The following is a 21,741-nucleotide window of genomic DNA, read 5'->3' as shown; positions in this document are numbered from 1 at the left end:
TTTACATATTAAACAATTAACTTGATTTACAAACTGATAAGAGGCTGGTTTAGCCATTGTTAAGCTCCCTATTCTGTGGGTTGCGTTTTCATGGTGTTGTAAGTTTTCATTTTCCTTTATCAGCAAGGGTCTGTAGTCTTTTCTCCTTCGAATTGTGTGTTTGAAAGACATGTTCTTGTTTTTGTCGACAGTGCAAAAGTTCATTTTGTTCTTGATTTTTATAATGTAACAAGCTACCTGTTATGCTGGAAAACAGCAAAACAGGTGTACTTTGACTTCAATTAGAATAGTTGCTTGCTTTGATAAATTCTTGAATTTATAGCTTTTTTTGTTCTACTAGAATCCATCGTTACATAAAATTATATATATATAAAAATTAGAAAACTTGGCAAGAGAGTAGGTTTTGGTTTGGTTTTTTGCTTTATTTTTAATTTTAGTAGGGAAGTAGCATCAGTTACACACTTCCATGATATTTGCTGTCTCTTCCCACAGATACTTTTGAGATACACTTAACTTGCCAAATGAATGCTTGGATAGGCTTGGAATTTAAAATTTATTTGGCAGATGTTATAATCTATCTTTGTGACTAATGTTTTCTTAAAATTTAATCAAGGACATGATTGTCTTCACTGTTTTTTCAAGCACAGCTGAATACATAGCTATCCAGGTGATTTGAGGGTTATTCGACTATGTTATAAAACTAGAAGTACTTGTAGCTGTGTTTTTTTCTTCTTCCCTCTTCCCCTCTCTCCCCCCGCCCCAGCAAGGGAAGGGGAGAAAAAAAGTTTCTAGAGTTACATAAAGATAAAGCCTATTAGAAACATTTTAAAATCATAATTTGAAAAGATTTGCATTGATATGTTTTGGTTCTAAAATCCAGGTTAATCTGATATATACCAGAAATAGAGCTCTTGTTCATTCATGTGTAACACTTTCCAAGCATTTAAATAGGCTTACACGATTTATTTAAAAAACTTCTTCTTTTTTTCCCCCATGATCTTACAGTAGTGGGACAGGATGGTTGTATTGTGTGATGAGATTTTAAAATGTTGTTCTTTCTAGCTGATTTCATGCCCATTTTGGGAACCAACCTAAACCCCGAATTCATTTCTGTCTGTAACAATGCCACCTGGGCAATTGGAGAAATCTCCATCCAGATGGGTAAGATTTATTTTTTTCTTCGAATCTTCGCACATTTAGCATGGTTTGTCTGGGTTTGGGGGGTTGTTTTAGTGATAGTTTCATGTTAAAATTTAAATTAAATTTGACATTCATGTCCTTGGTAGTAAGTTCAATGTACCGGATCTATTTAGATTATGTATATTAATGGTCATTTTCTTCTGAACCTTTTTTTTTTTGGCTGTTTCAGGTATAGAGATGCAGCCTTATATTCCAATGGTGTTGCACCAGCTTGTAGAAATAATTAACAGACCCAACACACCAAAGACGTTGTTAGAGAACACAGGTACCCAAAAAATGAACCATACATGGTGAAGGGAATTAGAGATTTTTTTATAATGATTTAAAAAATTGCATAGGGGAACCACGCCAGAACTGATTTTATTGCTATGTATTTGGCTTTTATAAGCAAAAGCAACTCTGTTTTGCAGAAGCTCTTACAAGTCTCAGTCTTGCAGCAAACCATCTATCATATATCTAGATTCTTAAAGTTATTGCTTTCTCACTTTTATAACATTTATTATATGTATTTATCATCTGTTTAATTAAGTATTCTTCCAGTTTTATTTATTGAATATGACAAATGTATGCAGTAACACTTAAAGACTTAGCTCACACTGATTTTAATATATGCATGTCCTTACACGTGTACTGTATATATATGTCTAGTGTTTGAAACAAATGTAATTTGCATATATAAAACAAATAATGAACTCTCTGAATTTACAAAAAATGCACTCTTTTTTTAAGATAAACTTGTAATATCATGCACAAAAATCTAGATCTGTGATGGCAGTTTTACCACAACATAACTGAAATTATGTGTAAATTCTATTACCTGGTCACTTAATAACAAATTTCTGAAAAGAACTCTAATAATGGCATGCATGTTTTATGTTCTGGCCCACAGCTTTGCCTTCCAAATTGGGAGCAATCCCCAAATGCCTTGCTGAATCAGAATTTCTGAGGCTTGTTTCTTTTGCATTTATAGAGGGTACGTTCTGGTATGAAGAGCACCTTCCATACTTCAGCAAAACTTTATTAATAATTTTACAGGTTTCTGGTTTACTATTTTACTAATTGAGATTTTTTTTTTTCCTGTTTGAAAACTAACTGTCTTGTAAGAAAATGACAGTTTAGTCATTATACCTGACATGATTGAAAATTATGCAAATTCAGTGCTACAGTTACATTTTTTGGGCTAAGCAAGAGATAAATTGGAGAGAGATTTTCAATGCATATTTTTCCTCCGGTATTCTCTAAACTTAAAAGCTGCACTTTCTCTGCTCCCCTCCCCCCATTTAGTATGGAAGGTGAACTTGAAGGAAAAATTATCTAGTTGTCTGGCATATTACAGGTACTACTTTTTGAAAGATAATTTTGGAGCAAATACCTACTTGTTGTGAAATATACCATGGAATAGTATAGAAATATAAATTTTCTTTCCCCCTGCCCCTCCCCTGACCCCCTTCCTCTGCACTGATGGATGTGTAATACCTGTAACTGAGAGGCATCCAGTACTTAAATATTTGCTTCCATCATTGTTAGAGAATTTCTGGAAGCATTCAAACACTGACTTTTTTTTTTTTTATTCTCTTAATAGTTACTTTAAATGTGGATGCATAACTGCAAATAAATGTTGAGTGTGGTGTACTTATTATAAGTTTGTTGTGGGATATCGTGCTGCATGCCACTAGTATGTGCAAGAACATTACTGTTTTCTGCTTTAGCTTGCTATGTAATGAGCTATGAAAACACTTCTCCTATGGAAACATGAGACCACCTTAAGTAAAAGTAATTGCATAGAAAATAATCAGTACACGCCAAAAAGTTGGCCTTTGACAGAGGTTACTATTCCTTGTACAGACTGTAGCTGTGAGAACTTACAGATAAAACTTAAAAGTGTATTTTCATTTTAAAGTAGCACTTCAAATGCAGTTTTTATGTTAGATTTGCCAAAAATTTTAGACACTGCATATTGAAATTGAGTAACGTCAGGGCAAAACAGTACATTACCAGTGAGCTGCAGCTTTCATGGAATGAGTACGTTTCAAACCGCTAGTATATCCTACACCAAACTTTTATTGGAGAAAGCATCATCTGCTTTATTGCATGTTTCATGAAACTGTTCACAAATGCCTGTTAATTAGAGTGTTGCATAGTATGTCCCTTGAACATAGGTTTCCTTTCTCTGCTTCATATAAATCTGCTGGATTTTAGTATTTTTCATGTATTTTGCTTCAAGTAATCCTGATACATTATTCCCCACCCTCTCCTTTTTCTAAAGATTAATCTTTTGTGAGTTGAGCAAACACCATTAAAACACATTTGCACGATGATATTTTCTTCAGTCTGTCCCTTGGAACAAAGAACCGAACTACCTAATCATCTGATTAAGCAATTTTGCTTTTCATGTGTCCTTATGCCTTGGTATCAGAAGTCGGATTCTTACATGACTTCTATGAGGAAGCCTTTTGTGAACAGGAGAAACATTGGGATTAAAGAATTAATCTGCAGTCACTTTAAATTAAATTGTCTATGAGATTATGAAGAAAACAAATATTTGGTGCTCTTTGAGAAGTGTTTCATCTATTTAGCATTTTTAGATAGGCCACAATATTTTCCATGTAAAAGTATTTATAAATGTATTTTTACTGACAGACTAGATCTATTGAAATCTTGAATTCTAAATATTGAAAAAAAAAAATGTTTAGAATACTTGATACTAAAACTGAAAATGGTTAATTCCTTTTTATCAAGAGTATCCATAATAGTACATTTGAATAAAAACTTCTAAATATATGGTAGGTAAATTTACTGTAAGACATTACTCTGAAGAGGGCAGAATGACTGCTTATATCAGAAAGCCTTTGGATTTTAAATTGTGTTTTTTGTGTTCTCTCATTTACTTCTTTAATTTTTCTTTTACCCTGGAGAGTATACCATATATGTTGCTGCCTCTTATTTAGGGGGTGGTAATAAACAGCACTGGTGAAATCTTATGTTTATTATCATACACAGATTCTGTTGGTTTCTGTTTCTGAGTTATTTGTTGTTTTTTCTTTATTTTTTCTCCTCCCCCCTCATTTGCTCATGTCTTGGTTGGCGTTTGGTGGTGTATAACCGTGATTGCGTTACCTTAGCAATAACAATTGGTCGTCTTGGTTACGTTTGTCCTCAAGAGGTGGCCCCCATGCTACAGCAGTTTATAAGACCCTGGTGTGTATTATTCAATCTTTTTTTTTTAATTCATTTTTCTTCACTCTCTTTCTTTCTTTCTTCTCTCTATCTCACTTTTAGATATATTTTCAGTTGGTTACAAAATCTCAATCCTTAATCATTGCCAACCATGTGACTAATCTTGTCCTATCAGGTTTGTGAGTTTTTAGTAGCACCGTCATGTATTCTTTATGTTGTGGCTAACAACTAATTTATGCATGGGATAAGATTGTCACATGCTTGCTGTGTTAAAGCTTGATTATGAAAGAGCATTTTAAAATCCACCAGAATGATAATACAATGCATGCAAATACTGTAAAATTTAAACCGTGCATTACTTTACTTAAAATTCAGTCTGAGGCTTGAATTGCTGTAAGGAATATATGTTTATAGATTTGTTATGTATAAAATAGCTTGCTTGCTGCTGTAAAAGTTAAATAACTGTTCTGTAAGTGGTATCTGACATAATTCATACTGTGATAGTATTATATGTTCCGTTTCGAATTATGATAGTTTCTACAAATATTTCAGATCCATGTTTCTTTTGTATTTAATGGAATACAGGTCACACTTTCTAACTCTGTATAGTGCAACAGGAGAACAATATTCTGGAGATGATGCCTAATGGGAATATGCTAGTAAAGACTGTGTGCAACAAGTGTTTTTCTAAGTGTTCAAAATAGTGTTTCAGATCATCTTATCAGTGTGACCTATTCCATCAAATACTGTCATCTAGTTCTGACTTGATTGAAGAAAAAGTAATAGACTTAGCTAAGTTTTGCTCTCCAACTTGCTAGGTGCACCTCTCTGCGAAACATAAGAGACAATGAGGAAAAGGATTCAGCGTTCCGCGGGATATGTACCATGATCTCGGTCAACCCCAGTGGAGTAGTCCAAGTAAGATACATGAATAGATCTTAACTTCTTTTCTTTACTCATGTAAAATTTAGTGAAAGCTGTATATGGAGTATGAAAAAGTTCAGCTTGATGTGATTTGCTGCAGTACATGATGTAGCTTTATTTTGAGGTCAAGGAGGCCAAAATGTTTATATTGCGAATTATACATCTCACGATGCTTCAGTAATTACCACCTAGCAAAGGAAAGGAGAAGAGTATTGTTAAATTCAGTTTTTGTCTTTTACTTACAAAGAATATGTAAACAATGAACTTTGATTAAAATAACTGTATTTTGATACTTCTGTCAGGTTGTGTTCAGGTTCTGTAGGAAAATTTATGGCAAAAGTTGACATACTTAAACCTATTTTCCACATGTAACCTAGGCTTTTAAAACAAGAAACAGAACAAAAACAGTAATCACCCCTTCAGTCTTAAAACTTGGGTAAGGAAGATTCTGTTTCAACTTTGGATATATTGCTTAAATAGTCAATGTGACAAGGAATATGCATCCCTCTAAAATAAATGGTACATCTGAAGAATAGAATATGACTTGCTCTTTAGTCTCCACACCTCCAAAGTAAAGCTGTACCAATGTAATATTTTCTAAGAGGAAAATGAAGGTGATTTTCCCTTTCCTCTGCCTGCAATTCTTCTTCCTGAAACACAAGAATTGAGCCTTTACCTTGTTTTGAAATTTTCAGTTCGTTTCACTTATGCCTTATTCTGTACTTAGCATTTCCCTCTTCTGCTGTCCATTTGTTCTTTCACATAGCTTAAGGATAATTAGGGACTGTTTTCATTATCCCATTTCTCCTTGTCTGTAGTTGTTATCCTCAGTTCCTACCGAAAAACATGTGCGTTATCAACAAAATTAAGACTGGTCTTTTAATGGTGTAGTAGGAGGTAATGCAGATGAACTAAGTATAGGGATTTTGGGGTGGCTTTAGTTTTGAACCTGTATGATAAACATTCTGTGTGTCCCAGAAAAAACTTCTGGCTCTGCTTAAAGAAATACAACAGCTTTTTTCCCCAACTGGAAATGTGTGAGAGAGAGAGTGTTGTGACTGTGGTCTTGAGTTTGTTGCTTGTTATTAAGGTGATTGGTTCTTGAACTTGGTATGTGTACTGAAATAACTAACGTTAGACAATTGTGGTATGGGAGGGGAGAGTTGTTGGGTTTTTAAACTGTGGTTTTATTTAATCAAAAACCTGATTAAACAAAGCTATTCCTACACTTAGCTATTTCTATTTCTGAACACATAGGCGTACAATAACTTACTGTTACTGTCTGAATTAACTGGAAAATAAATACATAAAAACAAAAGCAGTTGTGAATTAGCATCAAAGACTCTGCATAGTTCATAGAGTGAACATCAAGCGTTGTTTTCAGACCTATAAATTGAGGTTTCTAACCTATGTGATTGTTCAATCTTGTAGGACTTTATTTTTTTTTGTGATGCTGTTGCATCGTGGATTAGCCCAAAAGATGATCTCCGAGACATGTTCTGTAAGGTAATGTTTCTAATATAACAGTATATCCTAACGGTGGTTGTTTTGGATCCTCTGTTTTTTTCTTGCTTTCTATTTCCACTGTTAGCACTTACTGTATTTGTGGTCATGGAGGCTTCTTTGCAAGGTCATAAATGTTCAGGCAAAACAACATAAAAATCCTGCCTTTTTTTTTTAACCTGTATTTTTTTTATATGCATTTGGGTTATTCCAAACATTTTAACAGTATTGAAAAGTTCACTTGAGATCTTATTTGGAAGGGATAATCATCCTCAGAGAGCTTTTCATAATGTCCAGCCTACTATGTTTTGCCTGCATTTTGAAGAACAGGGTTTTTTATACCATATTTAAGATATTTTTTTTCTAGAAAATGAGATTTGTATGGTTCAGTACTTTTTTGCCACAAAGATGCCAACTTTATTTGGAGAAATATCTAGAAAATCGCAAATGAAAAATATTCCACAGTATCCTGTTCTGTTTCTCTTACTCCTGCTGAAAATAAGTTTTAGGGATTGCTTAATTCTCCTCAGAATCCCTCTTGGATGAGCAAGTTTCAAGAAACTAATGTACGGTTACACCCAAGAATACATCCCTAGACAAAGTGTCAATAGAATTTAAGTGAAAGGACTGTTTGCCTTGTGTAAAATAAGCAAAAAAACCTCACCCAGAATGTGATATATTGTGTTTTGGAACTAGTGTCTTAGATTAAAAAAAAAAAAAAAGAAAATAAACTTATTTCAGTTTCATGAACAGATGCTGTTACTGTTCAGTAGTGTGGCTCCCCTCGTAAGTTGTAAAGTGAAATCTCTGGTTTTAGGAAGAATGTATGTCAAAAGTTCATGATAATCCTCTTAAAAATGGAGCATATTCCTCAGTACTTACTAGGATCATGGGTCAGTACTGGCACTTTTTCTTCAGATAATGCCATGTGTGAGCATTGGAACAGAAGCTAGAACTTTTGTATCCCATCTTTAAGAGCAAAGACAGAAATCTCACTGTCCTACTTAGCCTCTCGGATAACTAGTCTCCTTCGAAGGAACATTAAGTCCAGGAAATGCACAGCTGTGAGCATTCTAGCATCAGCAGAAGAGAACAGCAAATACAAGCTTAAAAGAAAGTCCAGAATGCTGTCTGTGATGATTGTCCAAAGTAGTCTCTGTGTGTGTTTCTGCACTGGTCCTTCAGCATTGAATACTTGCTTCAGTAAGTTAGGCGGCTCTTTTTCAGATTCTTTCCAAGTTATCCATATGGGACCTAATGCATTCAGACTAGACACAATGGTTCTTGGTCACTTGGCATAAGGACATCCTTGCTTTTTAAAGTGTATTCTTTTATGCTTTTTGCCATGCAAGAAAGGAGACAAAGCTTTCTTCAAGTGATGACATGCACATTTTTTTAGATTACTCGCTCATGAATACATGATTGCTGTAGTCCAGTTAGATGTTTTTCTAACAATAATTACGCCTTTCAGGAACAATGGAAGAAAACTGGATTGTCCAGTATTTCCTTTTTGGTTTCGTTTGGTTTTTTTAGCACTTGAGCTGAGAGAGAGAATACCACTTCCAAGAGCATGGGTAGATGAGGTGCCAGTGTTGAAATCTGATGCATACCCTAAGAATTCTATCACTTTTTATAAAAGCAAGGTATCTGAAGACTGTAGCTGAAGCTCACTTGCTAAAAGTCTACTGGAAGATGATTTTAAAAGTGTTCCTTTTGTCATACCTGAACATTCTTAGATTTTCAGTAATTTCTTGGCAGCTGGCTAATTAGACTCTTTGGGTTAGGAAAGAGGGGTGGGCCTGCTTGTGGAAGCTCTCTTTCAGGGAGAAAAGCAGTTAAGTTAACTGGTGACACTGTAATGTTATTATTGCTACATGCTGTTTAAGAACAGCTCTGCTTGAGAATGTTGTGTTGAGGCTAAACTTGGTACCATGAGCTTTAACTTTAACATTGCCTTTTCTGTGAGGATGTGTTCATGATAGACTGTTCCACAATTCAGTATCCTTGAATTTAAAAAAGAAAAACAAAACTTCACTCTCTTGGCATTATTTTCTATGATGAGGAGCCATTTCATCTGCGTTTGTTCTTTCTAATGTTTGCCTTTTAACCTGCTGTTTTCAGAGCTAACATACTAAGACCTTTTTGATAGTATCATTTAATTTTCGTAGTTTTCAGTTAATTTATTACGTTGGAAGGTCCAGACTGAAACCTTTTTCTTTTTTTTCCTCTTTCACTGGCTTTTCTCTGCCACTGACTATGGATCGCTGTTCTTTGAAAATACAAAAGATTTTAACAGCTTCCTTTTTAGTGAAAGTTGTCTTACAGGTTCCATGAAAGAAACAGAGCTCTCACAGGATGCTTTGTATTTGTGCTAGAAATTAACAGGCATTCATTCAGCCAAATGCTGGCTGCAGTTTTGGCTCAGCTTTCTTCCCGCAACATATTACACATTTAAAAAAGAAATGTGATTACAGTAATCTTAACGTATATAAACTGTGTCAATTGATAAAATGTTTAGCATTCTGAAATGGCCTAACTTGAGGTTGTAAGTCACCTTGCTCATTAAAAATACATATAGATATGTATACACACACTAATTTGTGTGGGTAGCTATATTCTATGTCACCCTTAAAAGAAAAAACATTTCAGTTAAGCAAGACATTACTAGACTCCCTTTGTTTCTTAGTAGCATTTCAATACTAAATTGGAGAATTCAAATGGACAGATGTACAATCCAGCAGTTTGTGGCTTACCGTGTATGTTGCTAGTAAATAATGATCATGTATCTACTGTTTAGTGATTATCTTGACTTCCCCCCTCTCATTTGTAGATTCTTCATGGATTTAAAAATCAAGTTGGGGATGAGAATTGGAGGCGTTTCTCTGACCAGTTTCCTCTTCCCTTAAAAGAGCGCCTTGCAGCTTACTATGGAGTTTAACCTCATGCACTGTAGCTGCAGTCCCATAATTAGAGGTAAGCACACAAATCTTCTTTGCTGAACGGAGCTGTATAGCAGACTTCCTCCCTGTTTGTATTATATGAAACATAATTAATTCATCAGACTAGAATTTTTCAGATACGCTGGATGAGATATCTTTCCTTCCTGTAAGAAGGGAAAAAAAGGGATGATAGTATACCTAAATGATGGTAGCTGTAGCAAAAGCAATTGTCTGACTCCGTTATTTTATTTTTACAGAGAGAGAGAGAGAGAAAGAAAGAAAGAAAAAGTGAGTGTATGATACGCACGGTAGTGTATCAAGATAAGGTTGGAAGTGTAGGTATAACAAAGTGCCAGTTCAGGTTTAATAAGCAAAGTGATGAATGCGATCCTCAAGCCATCACACTAAAGACACCAGCTCCCTTATGTCCTATGAATTAGTAGATGGCAGATGTGGTCTAAGCAGGAATATTCCTCCAGGATAGAAAAGCAAGTTTGTTAACACACTTTAGCCATGAGAAGTCAAATATACTCCTAACCACATACTAGATGATCTTTGCACTGAATAAAGTATGTTATGCTAATCTGTAACTCTACTGTAACTGTAGAGCTTGATGTTTTGGGGAGGCTGATGCGTTTATTACTGCCGTGTTCCATTTTGTGCACTGATTCAGAATTATTGTAGTTCTGTGTGGAGAATGATTCAACTTCAGCAAAGAACAATGATAGTGCATTCTAGAATAGTTATATTATTATACTGCCTTGCTTTGTATGCTGTCTCTGCACACTATAAAACAAATTTCCCATGTGTAAACTGGTGTGATACTGTGAAGAATTATACTACCCAAAAAAGAGGGTGAATTAAGCTTATTCATTCAGTCTTTATAAAAATTTGATACTTGCTGTAGAATTTTTTGTACTGAAATTGTGGGAGTGAATCATGCAATTCTGTTTTATTGTTGAATGGACAAGTATTTAAAAATGAGCCTAAAATTTTTTCAAAGTCAGTGACATAAGAAATCCTGTTTGAATTACATGTTTGATCTGAACAATGGATTAAAAATAAACCAATGTCAAACATTTACATATTTATCAATGAGGGCATTTTAGTTGTGACATAAGGGTGTTTTCTACTCCTAATGAAGAGAAATTCAAAGGATAAAATTTGCCATTATTCTCAGTTTGAACTGAGGAGACACTATGGCTATCCTGTTTAATCCACCTAAAAGTGAAGTTGTTAGGTCAGTAGCAGATATGTTTAATATTCTTTCTCAATGTCATAACTACCTCATATTTTTGTGCTAAAAATGGAAAAGCTTTTTAGAATATATAGGACTGCTTTTATCTTAAATCTAAGCTTAGCCACAATAGTGTAACTGTCAGTGTAGCTTTAAAGCATACATTGTTGTTCCGTGAATAATAATTTACCTGATATAAATTGACTCTTTTCTTAAGCAGACTTAAGAGGGAAAATCTAGGCATAAATTGGGTTTTAAGTTAAAGGTTGGCACCTACTGCTTAAAAAAGGCAAAAAAGCTCTTTGTTTATGCACAGATCTGTCAGTTAAGGTTCAAGGAAAGATTTAACTATACCTTTATCTTTTCCTTTTACAGGTCCTTCAGTCTGGGAGACTATGAGGGAGCCTCTGCACCCAGGGAAAATGTTACCCTTTACTGGGGGGAAGGGTAAACCAGTAGGGAATACAGTACAATCCCAACCCTACTGGGAGGGGCGGGAGGGAGGTGTTGCCGTCACTGTATTAAGTCGATGTTGGGAAATGTTTTAACATCTGGAGCCTTTGTGGGTGGAAATCTGTCTCCTATTACAACTCTGCACTGGATGTGAAGAAGAAAAAAAAAAAAACAAAAAGAATCTAGTCACAAAACAGCACATTCTGGAATATTGTGGGGAATTGTACCAAAATAAGAACCATATAATTGAACCATAGGGATACGTAAAGAAGAAAACTATTTTGCGCACAATAAAGGAAACCTAAGAATGGGGGTCACAAACAGTAAAAGGCTTTCTTTTTTCTTTTATGTTTTTTTAAGTAAGGGTTTTCTACATTATTTCATCCTGCTTGATGGGATTCCTAGGTATTTGCATGTTAATGAAGAACTACACAAATGAAGTTAGTACAGTTAAAATGCAGCTTGTGTCTGTATTAGGAGCAGGCGCTTGCAGTGTACAATGTAGAAACCCCATCGTAAATTAATAAAGGTTAACTTGGATAAAATGAAGCAACCTGCAAGCTGCCAAATGAGTCACTCCTTTCATTTTTGGGGTAAGGGGAGGGACATTTCAAAGGAAAGATTGACATCTTAATTTTTACATTAAAAAAAGAATTAAAGTAGTGGATATGATCTGATTATTGTACTTCATTAGATTTAATTTCTAGAGTAAGGCATTATTCTTAACGTGCAGTTTAAGGTTCAGGCATGCGTTCTGGCTCATAGTGATCAGAAGTAATTTAAATTAGTGGGAAAGTAGCATGCTTGCATCACATAGAGTGAAATTGGTATACATTTACCTATGTTGCGCCAGTTTTGTGTTGCAGTTTACCAATTCAATATAGCCCTGCATTTAAAATTCCTTTTTTAAGATTCTGTGGATTTTATTTTTATTAAGAATATAGATATAAAGTACTGTAGTTAACAATTAGGCCTTGAAATACCTTTTTAGGATCTGTTAAGAATAAGATTGATATTGTATTGTGTGTAACCTGCACAATGTGGAAAGCTGATATAGCTGTGCAAAATATTTGCCTCTGTGCTGTCAGTGTGATGTGCTTTCTGCATGGTTATATACTAGTGATTTTATCAGAATCTCTAAAAATGAGTTACATGGTAAGACCCGTTAAAGGCTGCATAAATGTTAGTTGGCACATAAAGACAATTGTAGAAGTTGATGACGATTGCTATATTTGTGTTTATTCCCACTCAACATATTACCCTCTATGCTTTCTTTTTGTTCAAAGCATGATCTTAAAGAGATGTTTAAGTTAATGGATGTAATGCAGGGTATCTACACTGTATCGGCGCATGTTGGTGGCCCTTTGTGATGTAGTTAAATGCACAAGGGTGCAAGTTTAAAGCTACGGAGTGAAAGTTGGTTTGGATCCTCTTCATTTCATTTGTTTAGCTTTTCTGTTGTGTTTTTTTTCTCTACTTACATGTATTCCTGTGAATAAATCCTTGTTAAGTTAACCCTTTACTTTTCCTTCCATGTGTATTTTCTTATGTACTGTGAATGTGAAATCCTAACTGGTACACTTGATCTTGTGTCCATCTGAAAGTGGCAAGTCTTTAATAATTTAGATTGCCTAAAGAGTATCCCATGATGATAAAGGAAAATGGAGAGATTTTTAACTCTGCTGGTCAGAGGTGAAGCCACACCTTTCCATTTTTCAAGTGCTGCATAATTAATCTGCAAAACAAAATTAAGCCATAACAGCCTTTTTATAGATTTAGTTTCTCACCTTTGCATTGCAGAATGGATACTGGATAACAGTTTTAGGGTTTTTTTGTTTGGTGGTTGGGTTTTTTTTTAAGAACTTGCTCTTCTTTGCATGGTTCTGTTCTTTGACTGTTGAATGATTTAGCCATTGCACTGAAGTTCGAGCTGTGTGAGTGTGAACTTATAAATGCTGTTTAAAGAGTTTTGATTTTTTTTTTTTTTTTTTTTAATGCATGATAGCATGCATGTTTTACATGCCTCCCCCCTTTTTTTTTTTTTGGCTTTGCAAATTTTAATGGATTATGCCTGAAGAATAGTTTGGACATGTACTGTATGAAGTGCATTCAGTAATGCTAGTACATAGTATTCATTCAATTTGGTCAAAATTGCATGTGATAACTTGCTTTCAAATTACACTGTTTTGGTAGCAAATACAAAATTCCTTCTTAACTAATAACTCTGAAGTAAATTAGTAATAGTCACTAAAAACACTTTAAATTCTGGGAGGGAAAAAACCCCCAAACCTTTAAAATTTAGCAAGGTGGGATATTATTTTAGACCCAAACTTGCTTTAATTTTGAGTGTGTTTGAACATTAGGGAAGAGTTTCAGAGAAATGACATTAAAAAATTTGTAGAATAGAAAACCTACCCAAATAATACTGTAGCATAACAGCTAGAATCTGAGTTTAACTAAACTTCTTAAATTTCAGAAAGCCCCTTTAACCAAATAAAACCACTCCACCTCACCTCAGATTAGCTTCAGATGCCACTTTTGTACATTCATATTTTAAGAGGTATTTGTACAGATGTGAACTGATCTGGTATAACAGCAAGGAAGATAATTAAAAGAAGGCAGAAATAAACAGTACTGACAAAATAGTCTTTTGTATCAGTAAGTTCTCTCATGGTATATTTTAAAGCAAATAAACCGTATTCCTAATGCATAATATAGCGCAGAGATTTGCAGAAGCCATTTAGGGTATAATGTGAGGTAAGAAAAGTTCTGATTCAGCATTAACAGTTATAATTCAATTATTGCATCATGGGATATATAAAAAGCATCTTAATTCTTGTGGTGTAGTCGTGACAGTTCTTGAATGTTGACTGAATGTTTATACTGGTAGAATTGTGAGTTTGTCTGTTACATTCCAGTGTTTCTGCCTCTTGGCATGCTAAAAGCACGGCTTACTTCATTTGCTCCTTACACACTGAGTAAAGTGCTGTTAGTGTGCTAAACTACAGAAATAGCCGCTGCTAAGTAATGGTGTAGATTTTCTACTTGAATATTTTTGTTGTAGGAACCTCAGGAGGTCAGTGTTTACTGTTTTTATATATGCCTTTTTCCTGGTTTGAGTTTCCCTTTTTGAAGGATTCTGAGAGTGAACAAAAGCTGCTGATCAACCTAAGTTGGTAACAGAAAGTGTATTTAAAATCCTTATAAATGAATCTTTTTGGCAGTTCTAAATTGCTGTTCAATTAGTTTTAAGTGAAGTTCAATACTAAATTTTTCTCATTACACATTCAGGAAACAGCCCTTTTCATTTAGGGAAAAAGATTAGAATAGTTCATTATTTTAACCAGTGCAAGCAAAAATATTCAATCTTGTAAATTTTTTCCAAATCTTGATTATTTTCTAAATCAGTGAATATGTATATATTTAAATTGTAATAAGCTAATTCTTATGCTTTAGTTTTTTTCTCCTTAAAGCTTGTACTCGAAAGATCACTTTTAGAAGAATGGGTTTAAAATTTATAATAATTATAATTTTTAAAAGTTATGAAGTAGCATAAATTTTGTAACTAACAATATTGATACACACTGTGATTTATTTTTTTTGTTAGGACTTTTATGTTAGCATCAATCTTAATTACTTAAACTGCATATATTGTATAATAGTAAAATGTATATTTTAAAACTTCAAGTGGCTTTCCTCAAGCGAAACTCATCGCTACTTAGAAATATTCAGATACTAGCTTTATCTCAGGTGAATACTCTTGTACCCTTTTTGTTCAGAACACATGCTAATAAAAATGTGTCTTAATTATATCAGTTTATGTATTTCATTTAGGCAGCTCCTCTGTCTTAAACTTACTCTAAATTAACCTACTGTGGGACAATAATGACTTTTGCTTCACCTATTTTATTCATATTGAATGTATTAACAGATAAGGTGCAAAAACATTCTTCCCTTGAGGAGAATGCATCCATATTCAAACAACTGAAATATTTCTTGAAGAATGCTTTAAATGCAACATCATATTGGAAATGGTTTGTTTCAGATTTTGTCAAGGAAAGAAGTTGCAACTTAACACTAATTGCTTCAATACTGTCTCTTTCATGAGGATGATAGACGCATAAAGCTTTCTATAGGGTCTAAAGAGTAACTTTTTATCTTAGATAAAGGTTAAGCTCTACAGTGAAATGACTGCTGTAAATGGCAAAACATCCTGCAGTTATCTCAGATAGACGCTGATGTAGTTTGCATACATATTTGTTATATATTACATAAGTATTTCCAGTAACCTCACCTTGAATAAATAAAGCTTGATCCGTAGCTGTGTATTTCACTCACCTATGCATTCTTCAGAATGACTTGCATACATCAGTCTTCTAGGTATTCTTCTCCAACAGAAACTGGTTTTTGTCTGCCACTGATGCTTGCTCTTTGCACTTAATGGTTGGAGCAGGCCAGTTTTAGGTTATTATTTTAAATGGGAAACTGAGGCGAGTACTCTTGTTGCTTGCCTTATAGAGTATGTTCTGCTAAAATAATAAGGATACTTTACTCACTTGAATGTACTTACATAAGGGAAGTTTAAAATGGCTCTGTAAGATGAATGCCTGTGTGGTGTTAGAGTATACTTTAAGTAAGCCAAATCCACGTCTCGAAAAATTCAGCGCTTATAGTATCATTTTTCTATCAGCTGGTTCTATTGTGCTACTTTCACCTTAGGTATCTATTTCCTTACTTTGGGTGAGCAACAAAATTGAGAAGGCCTGGGTGTTTTTTGCGAGGACAGCAATTAGAGAAAAAGATTGGTTCGTTTTGCTGTTGAAATCTCCAGTGTAATACTGTCTTTTTTTCATGGGAAGAGATAGGTAGTTATGTTGTACATTATCTGACTTACTAATACTAGACACTTGTAAATTTTAAATTGGATGCAGTATACAAAATAGTTTAAAATGAAAGATGACTGGATCTTTCTGCTGACAACTTAGGTTGTATGAGTTTTGCTTGAAAGCTTTAAATCTGATGTTTCTGTATCTGCCACAATGTTGGAATGTTTCCTTCAAACATATCCTCCTGCAACCTCTCAAACTGTACTAAATTGAGTGATATTTCTTGAAGTCTGCCTATGTGCTAACAGAACTTCATTTTAAATAGAATATGGTTTTAATTTTTGATAAGCTGCTGAATTTTAAAGAGTTTTTGGGGCCACCAAATATTTTGGATCATGCAGAGAATATATATTGTACTGTAGTAATTTTGTATTTACATTTGTATGATGTGACATAATAGATGTGAATGTTAATCACTGCTTGACTATGTTAATAAAGTTGTTTAAATATAGATGTTGCATTCCAATTTTTAATGAAAGATGAAAATTTCATGTTCAATTTATGTTTTGTCTGACTCAGTAGTGCACTCTTCTGGTTCACACATGTAAGTTCTGGAGTCTCTTGAATAAGGATTTTCATTTTATCTGAAAGAAAATGATCTTTGGATAAGTTAAGGTCAGTTCAGTTTAGATGCTTCATGCTGCTTGAGGGCAGATCAATGTAGAAATAGGAGGTTTACATGAACTGAAATTCATGCCTATTGGGTGATACCGGTAGCTTCTTTACTACTGAGAACTGGTACATGGATTGTATTTTTGTTTGAAACAGCTGATGCTTGCTAAGTCTGACCAAATGGGAAGGGCGGGGGGTGGGGTGGAGGGGGAATCGTTCTCATTGCTTGTGCTATCAATAATGTGAATAAAGGCGTAAAATAAAAATAAATGAAAATTGTTCAAGACCTTGAACCAAAGCTTGCAGTGGTCTTAGTCTAATTTTATCTAGCTTTTATGGGACCATGATAATACAAACTATTTAAAGATCTGTCCTTCCATTTATATAACTTCCTGATACAGGAGTCTCTAAAATGAAAGTATGAAACTAACAGTAGTAGGTAACAGTAGTAGCTCTCTGAACAAAATCCACCCATGTTGATTTGAACATCTTATGTTCGCTTCCAATATTTAACAGTTGGTCAATAGCATGTATAGAATTTAGACAATTACACATGTCTAGCACAGATAGCTTCTATAGTGTAATGATTCAATAAATAATAATTCAATAATATATAAATATATTTGGATATATATAATTTTTATTATATAAATTATATAATTCAATAATAATTCCATAAAATGCATTGTCATGATATAACTACTGACTATAATAAAAATTGTAGTAGAAATTAATTGCTGCATACTCGGCTGAAAGACTGCTTAACGAAGGACTTAGTTTTCTGCCTCTGGAAAGAGGAGGCGGCCATGGAATAGCTGTTAACAGCGGTGTAGGTGTGTAGAGACCAAGTTGATGAGCAGAGAGATCAGTTCCTGTTGGCTGAGCGCACCAGTGGCTGGGTGGGAGGGGATGGGGGGGAAGTTTTCTTTCTGTTTTCTTTCAAATAGCCCTCCCTACTCCCCTTACGTTGTGGGGTACCTATGATGGTACGTCCTGCTGTCAGTCAGATGTTTTGTTCAAGTCTCCTCCTATCAACTTACAGCCTGATCTTAAGCTGTGGCCTCTAATTTTGAGTCTGAGGTTAATTACTCTACATGTATATACAAAAAAGATGAGTAGAGTAAGTACTAGCATCTTGAGTAAGTGAAATGAATGTTACGACTAAGTTTGTACTAAGGATTGTGCTTTCAGCGTAGGTCATGCTATTTCTTTTAAAAAAAATTACTTTTACATCTAATTTAAAGGTGTACTTGAATGACAAAGCATTTCAGTAGGAATATTGTGTGTGTAAAATTATTTATGTATGTTAAGTGCTCACAGAGTAGATATTGGTAGCTTTTGTTATCCCAGAATGACTCACAATGAAACATACTGCTTATATAAAGTATTAATATGTAATATGCATTTCCTTCAGTGGCATTTACCCTTGTTTTGCATAAAATGAGCAGTATATACCATTGAAACCTCCCAAAAGACACCCAAATGTTAATCTGAATAATGGCAGACTTAAAATGAGGTTGTTTCCAATAATCAGTCCACTTTTTAAGGAAAACAGATGTAATTATGCTGCACATGTATTAATGCACATATGTGTAAGTGATGGCATATAAGGAATTATTTTTGAATCATTGAGGTTTTCAGGGGGTTTTTGTGACAATTCTTTTTTGCCAGACTTCATTTGAATCATAAAAGTGAAAATTGAGGTAATTACTTTGTAGATTCAGGTATAAATCATTTTTGTCGAATCTTAATTTATATTTAAAATATGGAAATTGTCAAGGAATGACCTTACATGTAGGACACATTTAATTTGCAGTTTTCTCAAGCTTTACATTCATGGTGACTGGTTGAGGGGATTCAGTGGCTTGCAGGTATAGAAACTTGAAGGGTTTGAAAACTCAAACATAGTGAATGAGACTATAAAAAAAAAAATGAAAAAGAGGGATTTGCTTTAAAAATAACAACCACCAAAAAAAATGCAAACTGTTTTACAACTAAATTCTGAGGTGGTATTTTTCTTCCCAGAACAGCATCTTGACACAAGGCATCTTTCAGTGTCTTCTTTTAACTTAATCATTATCTCAAAAGGAAATTTTGAGTCATCTTACACGGTGGGGGTTTTTTCTCCTTAACACATTGATGGTCATTGTCTTGCATATATATTTTTCATTCTGAAATGTACATGCTCAAATAAACATTTTGGAACCATGTCCAAAATAACCCCAGGCGTGTAAATATGTGCACCTTTTCCTTCCAGCTTTGGAAATACTTTGGAAGAACAGATGAACTACATGACAAAGTAAGAATTCAAGTATTCATTTTTTTTAAATTCTTTACATACCTTAGCATAAGGGAGAAAAATAGTTGTGTCACTTTCTCCAGTACTCTGCCACAGGAAGATGTAGCTAATTTTAGTTTTGCTTATCCCCATCCTCCTTACTGAAGGCCTTACACACCAAAACTGTTGTCGTCTTTGGGCCAAAACCAGATGGAAGCTAGCTGGAACCTTGGACAATAGCTCTCGTTTGTTACAAGCGTTCACTCATCTGTGTAACTGTTTTTCAGTCCATAAAATGGCAGTGTTTAACAGGGGTTTGTTGGGCAAATAATTGCCCAATGTAACAAGTCAAGAGTTCAGTTTGTCTAATTAAGAACCATAGGCATCTTGGCGACTTTTATTTCTTTTAAAAAAACCCCAAACCTCAGTATCTTAATTTCAAATTTGGCAGAAATAACAGGATGTTACTCGATGTGTGTGGAGACAGGAGGCCCTCTAAATCATTACTAATACAAGTCTGCACATCTTCATACGCACTTAGGCCTTAAGAGTTTTATCAAAGTGATAAGGACACTATGAAGTTCACGTCTTTCTTCCAGCTGCTCAAGCTGGTGGCTGCCATTAGTAAGCGCTATTATGTAGATCTATGGATCCTGTGAAGAATCAAAGGTAAGAATTATTTTCACACAGCATGACTTCTGCCCAAATGCAAACCATTCACTGCCCATCCTGTTCATACTGCCATTCTGATTTTTAACGCACAATCCTAATTAAGTACCTGTTAACCAAATCATTTTACCTCTTTCACAGTATCTCAAATAGCTGCTTCTTATCTAGACAGCTAAAAAATCTGTCCAGACTAATATCTTTTTCATTATTTCATTTTCTGTCTTTCATAAACTCATTCCCAGGCCTTTGCATTTCCTCTTTGTTAGTACGGTAATAATTGTAAGCTGTATTTGGTTTAATTAAGAACACAAGCACCATTTATTCCGCTATGCTGTACTAAGAATACTTTCCTGAGACACCACGTAATCTTACTAGCTTAGCTTCAGACCCTTCTACCACCAGTTACCTTTTCTGTTTCTGTCATAACCAGAGTGGAGAAGATCTTTGTGATCTAGACACCACATCTTGCTCGTGTGGTAAGCACTATGGAGCACTTTGGCACTAAGTGAAGTTATACAATCAGAACTTGCTTTTCTAAACACTTCAGCTTTGTTTGCTTTTCATTGAATTCACATGCTTTAAGTACTTCAGTCTTTTTTCATTTAGGTTATTTTTACTAGTTGACTGCAAATAAGAAGCTGCTTCAAGTTCATTGATTGACATATTTGCAGGTAAGTGCCTAAAACAGGTATGCAATGTCAAACATATTGATAGATCAACAGTATAAATTCAGCTAACCATTGAATGTATTCATGACAATATTAGAGCGTAATAATTTATCATGTGATTTCCCCATCTTACATAGAATACAGATGAAAAAACTCAGTATGGCGTTTCTGTAGTAATGCACCTCCTGAATATATTAGAAATCTCCCAGATATTTCCATGCAGGGCTGAAGCGTGACTAGAAAAAGTAAAAATGGAATCTACAACCATTAAACTATTCCAGTTTGTTGTTACTGATGTTCACTAACGCTTTCTAATCCTTCCATTTGATTGAAGGTTGATTTGATGAAACACGCTTTTGGCAACAACAGAGCAGAAGAGTAATAAAGGTGGAGTATTGGCACCAAGTGACTCACTGTGAAACAATGCTGTTGGGTTCATAATTTAAGTAATTGAAGTAATGAATGGGATGTGATCAAGCTTGGTGACTAGATCAATAGAAATGTGCATTTAAGTATATAGTGAGTCAGATGAGGCAGCCTAGTGGAATAAATCATTCCAGGGATGTTGAAAACAGTGTCGTTAAAACTTGCTGCACCTCTTCAACAGAACACAGAAATCATTACTAGCTTTGAAAGAACTTCGATGAGGTGTTGCACAAAGTTGAAAAAAATTCAGTTCATCTCTTACTGTAATAAATGTGGCTGTCTGTAACTCTGTGGACAAGTATTTTTGTTTATCTTAAACTCAAAAAAGACGTTAGAAACATCCATCCTACCCAGAACGCTAATGTAGGCCATAATCTCACCAGTGGCCTCTCATCGGACCACAATTTGAGTTTGTGCATGTATTTCAGAAAAGGGCCTAGCCTGTCCTAAGATTGTGTTGGAGAATTCCTGATACTCTTTGAATAAATTATTTCAAGTTAGCTGTATTTGCTGCTAACTTTATAATCTCTTTCTTCTAGCCAGATTTTTTTTCCTAAGCTTTTCTAGCTTTAACTTCTGTCTGTCGGATTCCATTACGCTTTTTGTACAAAAAGGCTGCAATAAATTTCTAGTCAGGAAGGTAATGTGTAGGTCATAAGCAAGTGAATTATTAAACTTCTGGGTAACGTCTGCAGGTATTCAGGTACAATTGCTTGGTTAGAACACACTCCTGGTGTTTTTTAAATCCTATGAGGTAACCTGACAGTAC

General features: G+C 34.5%; 1 protein-coding gene across 1 annotated transcript in view; it reads left to right on the top strand.

Moving 5' to 3' along the window:
* The window catches only part of TNPO1 (transportin 1), a 60,785-nt gene extending 45,150 nt beyond the window's left edge, over positions 1 to 15,635 (top strand). The window contains exons 18-24 of the mRNA XM_019472241.1: positions 1,063 to 1,161; positions 1,370 to 1,465; positions 4,323 to 4,398; positions 5,196 to 5,295; positions 6,733 to 6,807; positions 9,635 to 9,777; positions 11,356 to 15,635. Of these exons, the coding sequence (XP_019327786.1) occupies positions 1,063 to 1,161; positions 1,370 to 1,465; positions 4,323 to 4,398; positions 5,196 to 5,295; positions 6,733 to 6,807; positions 9,635 to 9,742 (554 nt within the window). The 3' untranslated portion in view covers positions 9,743 to 9,777; positions 11,356 to 15,635. The remainder of the gene's footprint in view (positions 1 to 1,062; positions 1,162 to 1,369; positions 1,466 to 4,322; positions 4,399 to 5,195; positions 5,296 to 6,732; positions 6,808 to 9,634; positions 9,778 to 11,355) is intronic.
* The last annotated feature ends 6,106 nt before the right edge of the window (positions 15,636 to 21,741 follow it).

Source organism: Aptenodytes forsteri, unplaced genomic scaffold (genome assembly GCF_000699145.1).
Source record: "Aptenodytes forsteri isolate BGI_AS27 unplaced genomic scaffold, ASM69914v1 Scaffold99, whole genome shotgun sequence".
In the NCBI taxonomy this organism is placed as follows: domain Eukaryota; kingdom Metazoa; phylum Chordata; class Aves; order Sphenisciformes; family Spheniscidae; genus Aptenodytes; species Aptenodytes forsteri.
This window is presented reverse-complemented; position numbering and strand designations above follow the sequence as displayed.